A 13,773-nucleotide genomic window follows, 5' to 3' on the forward strand; every position below is an offset into this window, starting at 1 on the left:
TTTCAGATTTACTCCTGCTGATCGCATGGCCATTGCGTGTTTACAGTATTGCAACCACACGAATATTAATGCTATTAATTATATATTATAAAACACTTTAAAATAAACAATAGTTTGAATCACAACAACTGATTATTAAACTATTTTTGCAATAAAAGAAAAATAGATAAAATATTTGTTTTAATTAAAATCATTTGTTCAAACTCAACAGCCTTGTGTACAGAACTTGGCCTCAGTTTAGTAGATGTCTCTAATATGCATAAAGCTGAACTAGAAATTACTTAAAAGAAGATCAAGAGTGAACGACTAATAAAACTGAGTGAATAGAATTGGTGTAAGCAACAAAGAACCAGTATTGAAATTCAATGGAGTTGTAACTAAATACAAACATACCAGAGCCACAGCCTAGTATGTTATTCTAAACGAGTGTGATAACCTCTCCCAACATTAACCAGCTATACAGCTAGAATAGTAACTAATCTTACACGTATAACAACAGACTACAACAAACTTCCAAACTTTTAGCCATGAGGGTTAATTTATAAAAGTAAACGCAATCATAAACTACACTCTAAGAGAATCTTGCATGTTTCCGAGATTCTAGTAACATTCCACAAACTCGAGATGATAAAATTTGTATCCGCTATGCTGTATGTTATTGTTATTAATAGTTGTTATTCATACAGTTACATTATACAGAATTATTGTCAGGAAACGATATCAACACCAGGGTGGATAGCTCTACACAACCCGTAATACTGCATATTCTATGACAACCTATGAAAGCTGGTGGTCTATAGCAATGGAGAAATTTTTTTTGTAACCTTGATGATGTAGGTTAGACCGTCAGCAGATACCTGGATTAACTGCAGCAGATACCTGGAGCCATCGTAAGTGGTACTGGAGCCATTATTACTGTTGTGGTCTAACCAGGGTTCTAGGAAGCTAGCTACTAAGTAGTTGTTCTACATGTATATCAGACCATCTGCCCGAAACTCGTACACTACTAACATTTAACTTGGCTGAGTACTATTGGTGAAATATAAGAATTTGCAAACAAACCTGTCATAGATTATCAATAAACACACAGAGAATAAACTACATCTATTAAAACATTGATATAGATGGTGGCTGTCACTGCAATAGTGACCAATACAAGAGTGACTTTATAACTCTGGTAGACCCATCACTGACTACAAATATTTTATACATTTAGTTTCTACCAACACTAGTTTTCAACAAATTGCTATTTTTAATAATTTATCTAATTTACATATTTAATACTTATGTATTTTACCTAGTACAAATATACTCAAAGCAACTTACTATTGGCAAGTTATTTTGAATATATTGGGCCGAATCAACATATAGCCGCGATAGTTACGATGGCTTGATTTGAGTGAAGCTAAAATTACAAACCCAGGAAACTTCACACACTGCTGCAGTTTACATGATATTCATTGCTAATGACATCAGCTTAATCAGGGAATAGGAGTACCAACAACTGTACATTAAGATGTCAAACACAAGCTTCTGAAGTAGTGCTTCTTCAAGATATTTTAGAGAAATGTAAAATAGTATATACTTTTACACAAACTGCCGAGTAGAATGTTACGTGCTGATTTTCCACCAGGTGGAGTAAACAGAGAAGAAAATAGAAATGACAAGTGAGGAAATGTTTGAGCAGCGTGGTATGAGTGAACAAACCCTTGAAAATTGAGTATGATGTCTGATTAGCTTACTGCAAGCAGAGGCCGTGCATGTTTTTTAAGAATATCGTTGCACAGACAATAGCTCTGTTATCTAGGCTGGACATATCTGAGTCCAGTGACAAGAGAACCTTGATGACTGAGGCTCGGAGACATGCCCAGTTGCAGAGAGGAATCTAAGGTTGGCTGTAATTTCTGTCACCACCAGAGGCCTTTTTTAGGAATTGAACGCCAACCTTTTGTTTACAGGTTGGGGTTCTAGAGCACCAGACCACAGTTTCAGCAGATGAGCTTTTTACAAAAGCAGTACAAAAACGAGTAGCCAAAAATCTAAGACCAAAGACTACTATTGCTACATGATCTACGCTTACTACTACCCAACATGTATATTATACTTACCTTTCTATTACCCCACATGTACATTATACTTACCTTTCTATACCCTATGTGTACATTATACTTATCTTTCTATTACCCTACGTGTACATTATACTTATCTTTCTATTACCGTACGTGTACATCATACTTACCTTTCTATCACCCCACGTGTACATTATACTTACCTTTCGAACCGAAAATAGGATTCCATTTACATCGAGTGTCTTGGTACCACGCATACTGTCACAATAATAAGCCTTAATTACTGGACGCTAGCTGCCTATGAGTGACAAGTGCTGCCAGAGTCTTTGCTTGCCTGCTGCCAACTAATGATCTCTATAAACGTACTGCTGATTGTCCAAACTCAATTAGTGTTCACAGATTATATCAATCTCTGTATTGTCGATAGTTCAAAGGCAAATTATCAACATGATTACGAATAAAGTTATACAAACAGTGGTGAAGCGGAGTGTACATAGAGTGCCTGTACTGATCACTGAGTACTAAAGCGAACGCTGTCACTAAAGCATAGGAAAGCAAACAAGCTCAGAGAAATGTCAGCCAGCCTATTCGCACGATCTACAGCGTTGGGCATGATGGCTCCTTTTGAACATCGAATGTTTACTATAATAAGAGCCGCGTTTGTTCGTCCATCCATCTGCGCGAAGCCAAGCTTAAAAGTTAGGGAGAGAGATCGCTTTTAAGAAGTTCAAACTCATGACTTTCGGCTTGCAAGACTGGCACTTTATCACTTGCGCAAATCTATATTTCTTGCAATAGTTACTCAGTTAGCAAAAGACAAATTTCGAGAGATGAAACCATTAAACCATAACTGTCACATACAACTTTTATTGTATTTACTAGGTAAATCAGACACATTGATTCCGATTTTGTGCTCAAAATAAAGATTGGTCCTCTAACTTTCGGAGTAATGAAGGCTTTTTTACAGCGTTTTAATATCGGTCTCGAAAACAACACGATCGGCACAGCAAACCCCGCCCATAAATACGTGACGTAGTTAGGGATGTTTAGACCGATTTAGAATAATAGAGATGGGCGTTTTAAAATCCATTAATATCTAAATTCAGCCTTAAAAATAATCTCAGTCTTTTCTGAAAGGTAGATAAGCTATTTAACATTGTATATTTAAAAATGAGCTCAAAAAAGCGCGATAACTACGCTAGCTTGTGATAAAACCGCGTTTTTTGAGCTCATTTTCCTCAGCGTCCAGCCCATTTAAACGTCATGTAACAAGCTACAAGCAATTTTTAAATAGTTTATATACCTTTCATAAAAATCTGAGATTATTTTACAGGCTGGATTTAGATAATAATGGGTTTTAAGACACCCATCCCTATTATTCTAAACCGGACTAAACATTCCTAACCTCCGTTCCTGAAAAAGCTAGGTTTCGTCACATATTTATGGGCGGAGCTTGTTATGCCGATTGTGTTGTTTTCGAGACGGATATTGAAACGCTTTAAAAATGCCTTAATGACTTTGAAGGTTAGTGGACCAATTTTTATTTTGAGTGCAAAATCGGAATCGGCGTGTCTGATTTATCTAGAAAATACGATAGAGGTTGTATGTGACAGTTACGGTTTAAACTGCCTGGGGACTCACTAATAATCTGCTGCTAGAACTCCACCAATTGACAAGCCAGCGGGTGATTCTTCCCACTGATAATACAAATAAGCATGACGCATATTATTTTTTGTTACTCTTATTGGTTGTGAGCATACAATTTGTGCAATAATTGAGCGGTCAAGGATGAATAACTTTGTCTAGATGCTGTCGAATAACACGACGTTTTTGTGATAGCAAAATTCTCTAATACTGATGGATTTATTTTGAAATAGCAAATTTTTGCTGACTTTATAGCGTTTTCAATTTCTTCTAAAATATTTGCTTACAATGTTGTTAAGGTGGTTTAACGATCCGTTTAGGTATGAAGCAGCTACTTCATTGATTACTGTTTGTTTTAATAACACGTTTAAAGGCCTTTATACTGCACAAATCTTAATGTAGATAAAAAATTACTCCAAAGGATGTTTAAAGGTGAAGCAGATTATCGTTGAGATGAAATGAGACGGCTCTTTTGTATCAGAGTCTTTGCTGATTGGTTATATTGCAACTGAATATTTGACTTGAATAAAATATGATCGAATAGAAGATAGACAAAGTGTTCAGAATGTTTCTGATTGGCTGATACTAAAGATTCCCTACGCAATTGGACAATCAAGTTTATAGAGAAACTTGGACAACTGCCGACTAATACACAATGAACGTGGGACTTCTAACAAGTCCTTCATGACCAACTGGCATTGAACTATGAGCGGAATTCTTACAAGAGTGGACAAAGCATCAATGTGTTGCCATGGAAACACGACGATTTCAGTGTTTGCTGTCAGCCGATATGGAGCTGCGATACAAACATCTCCCCATCTCTATGTACAGTATACATGTACTGCTGGTAGTTTATAGTGATATATAGTCCTAAGTCTACATAAGACAGTTCAGAACTGAATGAAATTATAATTTTAGTGACCGGCCCAGGCCGAAATGAGGTCCACCCACTTTTCGAGCTTCATCTAGCACAAATGTAAACTGCGACACCTGCCACTTTTAGTGAACTCTATGACAGTTAATCTTACGAGTTGAAGAATACTAAAGCAACGAGAGTCAAAGCTTTGCCTGAGCTGTGTGAAGGTCGTAGGGAATATGATTGCAGAAATTGATAAATGAGAGATTTTACTGTGCTTTTTTCAGTTTTTGTCGCTTAATATTGATAATATCATTAATGTTTTATAAATATTAATGATGTTATCGAAATTACTGATGTTATAGAGATACTCTGTTACCTGAAACTTATAATCACCATACTTAATGCTGTGCAAGGAGACAACTCCTTTTGGTAAAATTTTATATCGATATTTTAGGCCTAATTTTCTTCAATAAGAAATATTTTTTAGAGAGGGTCAATTTTCAAAACTATATTGCAATGACCCAAAACCTTACCGATCTTCGCTAGTATAATGTCAGTTTAGGGCTATATTTTGACCGACCTTCAAATGTATCAATCTTTTTGGCAATCAAATTAGAGTCATTTTCACACCCTACTAGTCCCTCATCAGCCAAGCGTGCTAATCCATGAGCAAAGGAGAGAAACGAGAAACTTGTATTACTTTGTTGATCTTTCAACTCAACTCTTTCAACTCAATGGGTCTTCAGTTAGTTTACTTGAAGCTAACACCAAGTTTTTCTCATCCCAACTACATGTATACTACAAATTCACACTGTCTAACCACAAAGTCTAACATCCTACTCACAGCTCGGACAGTATTGAGACTCTCCTCTACTTGTGCCTTTCTCCTCCTCTCAGCCTCCAGCTGCAGTCTCAACTGCTCCAATTGGTTCTCTTCTTTCTCTCTACAATTATTAGTATTATGAGAGTGCAAGAGCCAACAACTCCTCATTACTTTATTATTCTTCTTGTTGATGAGAAAACATTTTACAAAATTAAAAGTCGCGCTAATTGATGGAGCTTGAGCACATATCTTTGCAAACGACTAGAGTTGTTGGTACATGCACGTAGTGATTCCATATATACCAATTTTAATCTTTACTATAATAAGAGCCATGTTCGTTCGTTCGAAGCTACGCCAGATGCACCATTCTGTCTGTTTGCTGATGAGTCACCATCAGTGTAATATTTACCATTGTGCGTTAGCAGCCAACTTGTTCAGGTTGTGCTCATATACTACTCACTAGCATTTCCTAAGCATATGTTCATTCTTGGCGAGTCATTCATCATGCATTAACATCTCCAGATTATTTGTAATTAAAAAGCAAGAGAAGACAATCTCTAAGGTTTCAAACCTGAACTGTTTGAGCTGCTCATTTTCCAAGTACTTCTGCTCTTTTTCCCAGATCTTCTTCTCACTCTGCACTGCATCTTTCACCTGCTGCCGAGTGTCAGCTTTTAATGCCTCCACTGTCTTCTTGCTCTCCTGTTCCTGCTGACTTAATCGCTCCCTCAACATGTATGATTCACTCTCCTTGTTCTGCAATGACATCACATTCCGATAACAAACATCAAATGTTAGACACGCTTCATCTCTAGAAAAAATGTAGAGATTCTTTGAGATTAACAACTTATTTAATTATTTTAATATACCTATTCAGAGAAATGCTGTTTAATGAGAGATAAATAAATTGTTCGTTTTTCGCAAACAGAAAATTTGCAAAAAATATTATGACTTGTTTTAATTCCTTCAAGACTAGTTTTCCTCTATGAGAAATATTTCTTGGAAAGTTGTCGACTTTTCAAATTATTTTGCAACAATTGTGTTTACACAAAACTTTATCAATTTTTGCTGGTTAGATGTCAGTCTATGGCCATACTTTTACAGACCTTCAAATATATCTGTCTTGTGGTGATCAAACTAGAGTCATGTTCACACCCTACTAGCAACTCATCAGAAGAGCGTGCTACACAAAGGGCAAGAGAGGGCAACTAGAAATTTACTATTACTAATTGTATACTTTTACCAACTTGAAAGTACATCCTCGATGCCCTGCTGCTTCATCTGTTTATGAAATGTAGCTGAACAGCAGTTGTAAGTTTTAACTCTTCGGATAAAATTAACTGCCAGCATTTGGCAACATTTTAACAGATAAATTCAGAGAGGCTATCTCACACCTCATTCTAACTATTCATGTCAATTTCTAGCAGCTCTGCTCTTGTAGCACCTCTATCCCTAACCTTATGTTATGAAAGAAAAGTACAACATAACAAAATGTTACCAGATAACAAAACAACTCTCATCATTGACATAGAAGGCAAGATTTAGCATTTTTATACACATTTTTATCACAGCTTTTATATTGTGCGTAGCAAAGAAAAAGTCGCCATTTTGAAAAACGATGAAACTGATGTAAGGTAAATAGAAATCCATTATCTACCTTGTTAGCATGCTGTAGCTGAGAAACTTGTCTGCTGTGCTCTTCCCTGACAGCAGAGAGCAACTCACTATGTTGCCTTTCTAAATCATCTCTCACCATTTCTAGCAGCTTGTCCTTCTCCACCTCAAACTAGTGACATGAAAACTCAGTGAGTGAAGCGATTATAAGAATAATCTTACGGCTGTGCATGTGAGCAAACCACTAGTGAAATGCTATTTCCAAGGTGTTCCTGCCTATAAGTATGCATTTACTGCAACACTTAGCACTTCTAGTATACCTTAGGCGGGCAGCTATGTTTGAAATTTTATTTCAAATTTGAAAATTGGTGCTATGAAATATTATTCTCCTTGTTTATTATTTTCCGAATTTCAGATCTTACAATATCTAGCTATCGCATGGTAAGGTGTCAGTACAGTGACTTAGCAAGTATGAGAATGTAGCCATATAATCATTTTGACAACCTCAAAACAGACACACTAAAACGATGTGTACCCACTTGCAACAATAATTCACAGCTTTGCCTTTCAGCCAAGGAGTCGAGTTTTATCACAGCAAAAGTTTTTAATTTTGTAAAGCTATAGGTCAATAAAATCAGATGCATTTTAGTTACTGTGTATCCTCTAACACCTCAATTTAACTGAAAGGTTTAAAAAGATTTTTGATCTAATCGCCACTTCAATGGCAAAAATAAAATAAACATGTTTGCACCAACTGCTGACAAAATTGTTTTTTATTTTTTTGCAGGTAATGTGTTTGTATACTATCAGTATGCACTGTATTCAATGTTAAACATTTTATAAACATTAATAATACAAGCACATGCTCATCCTTGACCTAGCCTAAGTTTAATCTTGAGAAACCCTCTGCTACAATAAGACAGGTCACGATAGGCCTCTAGTCGTACTCACTATTTTAATGATTAGCTAAAAGCCTTTTTTGTCGATTTTTTTAAAGATCTATTGATAAACCAATAAGTAGAATTATAACATTATAACATGCTCAAGATAAAACATACTTGCTGCTTGCAGCTGTCCCAGGCAGCTAACCTCTCATTGTCACAGTCTCTCAGCTGCTGTTTCAAATCTCTCACCAGCTTCTCGTGCGCATCTTCTTCGTCGGTGGATCGCTGCCGGTAGTTGCTGAGCTGCTCTCTGTCGATAAACAACACATGCGTAAGGTAGTATATGGTATTTGAGGCGAGGATTATGTTCAAGGATTATTGTCTTAAAGATGTGGTTGCGTCAAAAAGGTCGATTTAATGAAATTAAGACCAATAAAAGGCTAAAACATCAGCTACAATTTGATGTCAATTTTGTCTTTGTAGACTAATCCTGTCCAGAGGGATATGTGTTTTAATGAGGCCATCTTTTAAAAAGCTCAGATTCGAGCGAGTGCTTCATTTATGATGTAGCTAGTGGATACATCTGAAAAGAGTCCACGAGCGATAAATATAAGATCGCTTCATTAGCCAATCAGCACGAAATTTTTACATAAGTCGTAATAAATGTTATCACTCGTAAAACGCGTTGTCTGTGATCTGAAATTAAGGGATTTTACTCTATTATTAAATCGCATGGACGTCGATATTTACTAAATTAATTAACATTGTTACTTTAATGAATTACTCGATCGACACTGTTTATTGACGAACAATAGAATTGTGAAAATTACTGTAAAGTTACTGCGAAGGTGACTCCGAGTTTTTTGAGCATCAGGTGGTTAAAGTGCTACAGAGGAAGATAGGAGAATGGAGGTAAATTTATTTTTTACTTTGAGTCTCCTATAGATATTCTGTTGAGGTTACATTCAGATTATATTTCCCTGTTTGAGGTTATAATGTAATTTCCTGTGCGCGTGCGAGATAAGTATGTACAGTGAGTTCTCGACGGCTTCTTTTTAATCCATAGCATCTAGCAATACAATGGCTTAGATTGATGAATATACTAAAGGTAATAATTTTAGTACTCATGAATACTTTTACTAATTAATAGTATTATAACCTTTTGCTATCACCAATCATCGTTTATAATTTTTTATCGTTTCACGTAGCTATATTTGCTTCAAATTTTCTTTGACAGTTTTAGCTAGTAAATTAGATTTATGATTTGACTTTAGATGTTCACTTCTCACTTGTAGAAAATGAAAAAAATCAATTGATCAATGCACATCTTTAACTTCCAGAACCGAAGCTTGTATATCATTAGTGTGGGTAGCGACGGTACTGTGCCGATACAAAGACCTTATTCTACATAGTTTGCTTGACAGAATTACAGTAGACCGGTAGAATTGTTAGTCGGTAATAAGATGTTTACACAGCATTTAGAAGAAGCTAATATGACAATTTTTTAATTTACTTTGTTTGAGGCGTTTGAGACATAAATAATAGTGTATCTGTAGCTGGATTTAAAATTTTATTCTAGCCAACATGAGCAAATACAAGATAAAATATATGCCAATAGAGCCGCGTAGGACTAGACTTTTATCGCAATAGCCAATGTGAATACGAGAGATAGAGACAGGTTGTATCACGCGTTACATCCTTTTGGGCAAGTCTGGGCATGTTTTTTGGCCTGAGCGTTTTAACTGCGATCAATCTTTTTTGATTTTAATCTTCAAATATCTTGACAATGAGATCGCCTAACACAACAAACGACATATCAACTGATAGACAAAGAAAAATACTTTCTTTCAAAATCAACCCAAATTTGACGCAACCACATCTTTAAGATCATGAATCATAAGAGTATAACTCCAAATGTAATATAACCATCCTGCTTAAAGACTGGAGCAGTTATGGACAAACTATGGCAAATTAAGGCGAGCAATCACTTCAGCCTTCCACTTATCTTCGAAATTTATAACTACCGATTTGGATTATAAATAAATATTTTTGAATATGATTTTTAACAATTACTTTTCAACCTTTTGTTTTGTGCTTAATATTATTCCAAATGGTCTCGGATTTGATTTCAATTAAATTATTTTCTTTTGGTGTGCTTTTTATTTCATTCTCAAAAAACTCTTTGACAATTAGCTAGTTAATCATTACAACGCAATGGGCAGAAACACTAAGATCTGCAAACTTGCCGCTACTATTGCCAAATGCCTTGGAGTTTATCAGGGACATTCCTCGTTGTATAAAATAGCCTCAAGTGCAGACTAATAAATGAAATAACTAACGACTGTTGAAAGGTCAAGGTCATAAGCAAATCTCAGTATTCATGGTAATACCTATTAAAAAGAGGGGAAGTTAAAGCATGTCTATAATTGCAGTGACGACACACAATGAAAGTGTATGACACTATAACACTTTGTATTACACTGCTGCAAGCAGAAACTACGAAACAGTAAGAATAACAATAAATAAAAACACTACAAGATGCTAACCTCAACGATTCATTTAGTTGGTCTCGCAACTCGATCTCCTCTCTCAGCTTCGCTCCTTTCTGCTCCTCTATTTCGAGAAGTTTCTGAACACCCGCAAGCTCATTGCTTAGCTGGCTTCGAGTTTCTGCAGATTCTTTTTCGAGTCGTCGTCTCATGTCATCATATCCTTTGATCGTTTGCTAAGAGGAAAACATAAGCACAGTTTTATTTACCACCAGTAGGCTGATAAAAGGTTGGATACGAGGCTGCAGGTCATTGTAACTAGTGAAACCTTGAGAAGGTTAAAAATTAACTTACCCAAAATTCTAGTAGTTTTATCAGAGTGTATCGGTATTTTTCTATCAGCTGCAATTTATTTTGTTGTTTGAGGTGATCTGACTGCCAGGTTGTTTCAAGATTAAAATAGACAAAACTTGACCATGGTTAAAATGCTCAGATAAAGTGAAAGAGCAATTATGATGTTTATAGTTGCGAAGAGACTGACAGAATGAAGACGCGTAGCGCTGCAACTTGAACGCAATAGGTGATATCAACTATCACAACTTGTGACGATTTTAATCGTGAAATATTCTGGCAATGAGATCATCTCAACCATGAAAAACAATCGCAAATGATAAAAAAATACCAATAATTTCTGAGAGAATTTACGAAAACGTGTAAGTTCATCTTTAACTTAAAACAACTTGACGCTGACAAACTTTCATATGACAAGTCAGTAGGTATGCGGGGGACCAAAGAGTACGATATCTTAGCCTACTCTGTCTAATCTCAGTTGCATTATTAGAAACGTCAAAAACTTAAACTGATATGATAACAGTAAAAACAATTTTACAACAGCCTTTGTTGATCTGACCTTCCACGTCCGAGCATTCAAATGCATCCAGCTAACCAAACATTTTTACTATCAACTGCTTTAAGTACTTAGTGTAAATGAAGACTGTCAAAAATGGGCCACTTTCATTTTTTATGACAACTAAAAATTAAAAACCATTTGCTTGTGCTATTTTTGCAATACTTGACCGAATAAAAAAAATAATTCAAGCAATATAGTGTTATAATATGTACTTGTGTTGACAGACAGCAGCATGTAGTGTAGTTGTATTCCTTAGTAATGCATATCCATGTCAACTGGATGCTATATCAAAATACTCTTGATAATATTGATAATGAGTTTGGTATTTACGGCGAATGTCTGAGTATATTGGACCGAGTTTTATACAGGCTCTGACAAAACAAAATGTAATAATACCTTGTTAGGAGCATTAAATTGTTTAGTCAGCTGAGCAGATAGTCGATTACACAGATTTAACGACAACAAGTTGTGTTTGTTATCGACCTGAGCTACCGCTTGTGCGCAAACGTGTTCAAAGTTTACATATTGCTTCATGAAGAAATTATTCCTGGCTAAATTGGAGTTGCTCACCCATTACCAATTTCCAAAATGTATAGAATTTGTTGCTCTTGCACACCCTTGAATGAGAGCCTGTACCTAGTGACAGCAGACAAGTTAAGGTAAATAGTGTGACAGTGTCATATCACTGAGATTCACTTTTTGGGTTAGGCCAGCTGTGTGAGGAATTGCTGACATGACTCAAATATACATTCTACCACTCATGAGATGCTACACATACATGGTTGAAGGCTTCCTACAGGGAGAGAACAGAGGCTATACTATTAAAGAGTTAAACTATCTACCTCGAGGGCCTGGGCCTTAGCTTGCTCTCCAGCAGTCATGTCTCTCTGTAGAGAGTCACACTTGATTATGGCAGCATCTCGCTCCATCTTGAACTCAGCCTTCTCAGCAGTGACACGCTCGAGCTGTGCATTCAATCGCTGCACCGAGTCCCTCAGGGTATCAATCTAAACACGAAACACCGATACCATATTGAGAACAGTCTATAACCATTATATAAATTACTTCAAACAATTGACTCAAATTTGGAGAATGATGCTAGGGATTGCAGGCTGCTCGGACTCGAGTTAAACAAGCTGAAACATGAGGTGATGCCAAAGCCTGCTGCAGACTTGCTGCCGCAGGCACATAGTGAACTATAAAGTACTGTGCGTTGCTGCAAATATTAGGAGACTATGAAATAGTTTTATTTTCAAAGGTTCTACCTTAGAAATAAATAGAGTGTAACTATTCAGGACCTCTCTCGTTTGCAGAGCCGATGTATGCCAGAAAATACATATAACAAATAGAACACCATCCATAAAACTGCTATATTTTCCGGTATTTTTAGTCTAACATATTGAGTGATGCTTACGGATATCAAAAACATGTCTTAGGCCAACAAAAATTTATAGTTTAGGCATATCTTTTAAATCACAAAATTTTCGAAATTGTCTCCACATCGGACAATCTGAAATGTGGAGTCTGATGTACAAGTACATTCAGACTGAAAGGAAGTAACACTCGGCATTCAAAGAGCCATTTTCAGTTTTAACTGACAAATATTAATTTTTTCGTCAATGGAAAAACTGTTTCATGAGCTGATCATATGTAATTCATTTTCAAACAGAACTAAACTAAACTAAAGGCAATGTCACTTTGCCCTCTGCAGCAAAGGTGATGTTATTTACATGCACTGGGCAGTAACAAACTCACTGAAGAACTTAATGTTTGTATATAGCTCAGCTATAGCAGACACAATTACAGGTGGAATAGGGTGGCCTCAAGCATATACATACCTTCTCCTGTAAATTCTCCTGCATAGTAGCTGCTTCCATTTTGATGCTTTCTACCTGTTTGCTTCTCTCATCCTTTTCATTCTCTGCTGCTCGCTCCATCTTTTCTAGCTTTTGTCTCTGCTCTTCTCTCTCCTCCACAATAGCAGGAACCTGTGATAAGGCAATCATACATATAATAGCAGTTGATAGCCATAATTCATAATTTATAATTGATCTCGCATAGACAATATGATGCAAGTTCAGATGATTCATATGGTCACATCCACCTCAAACTAATAGGGGTTTGTATCAAAAGATGACACACAACATGTTTTGTTGCATGTCATTTTATATATACAGTCAAACATGGATAACTCGAACTTCACGGGACCGAGCGAAAGTGTTCGAATTATCAGAGTGTTCAAGTTATCAGAGCACTGTCACAAGTCCATGTATTTACTTATTTATTAGTAGATACATGTACATATACAAACTATAATATAAATCAAAAGCACAAATGGCTTGTTTCAAATTAAATGCTTCTAATGTAAAGTTTAAAACGTTTTTATCAAAAAGTATAGAGATTTTTCTATCACTTGAGATTGGTTTGTTGTTTGAGGTGACGTTATTGCCAGGACGTTTTTTTAGATTGACATTGGCAAAA

General features: G+C 36.0%; 1 protein-coding gene across 1 annotated transcript in view; it reads right to left on the reverse strand.

Annotated features, from left to right (window-relative positions):
- Positions 1-13,773, reverse strand: part of LOC137394227 (calponin homology domain-containing protein DDB_G0272472-like) — a 90,972-nt gene that overhangs the window by 15,847 nt on the left and 61,352 nt on the right. Inside the window, exons 21-27 of the mRNA XM_068080949.1 lie at positions 13,131-13,280; positions 12,135-12,299; positions 10,440-10,618; positions 8,068-8,203; positions 7,053-7,181; positions 5,967-6,151; positions 5,417-5,516 (exon numbers count right to left, since the gene is read on the reverse strand). Of these exons, the coding sequence (XP_067937050.1) occupies positions 5,417-5,516; positions 5,967-6,151; positions 7,053-7,181; positions 8,068-8,203; positions 10,440-10,618; positions 12,135-12,299; positions 13,131-13,280 (1,044 nt within the window). The remainder of the gene's footprint in view (positions 1-5,416; positions 5,517-5,966; positions 6,152-7,052; positions 7,182-8,067; positions 8,204-10,439; positions 10,619-12,134; positions 12,300-13,130; positions 13,281-13,773) is intronic.

The sequence above is a fragment of the Watersipora subatra genome, chromosome 4 (genome assembly GCF_963576615.1).
Source record: "Watersipora subatra chromosome 4, tzWatSuba1.1, whole genome shotgun sequence".
Lineage (NCBI taxonomy): Eukaryota > Metazoa > Bryozoa > Gymnolaemata > Cheilostomatida > Watersiporidae > Watersipora > Watersipora subatra.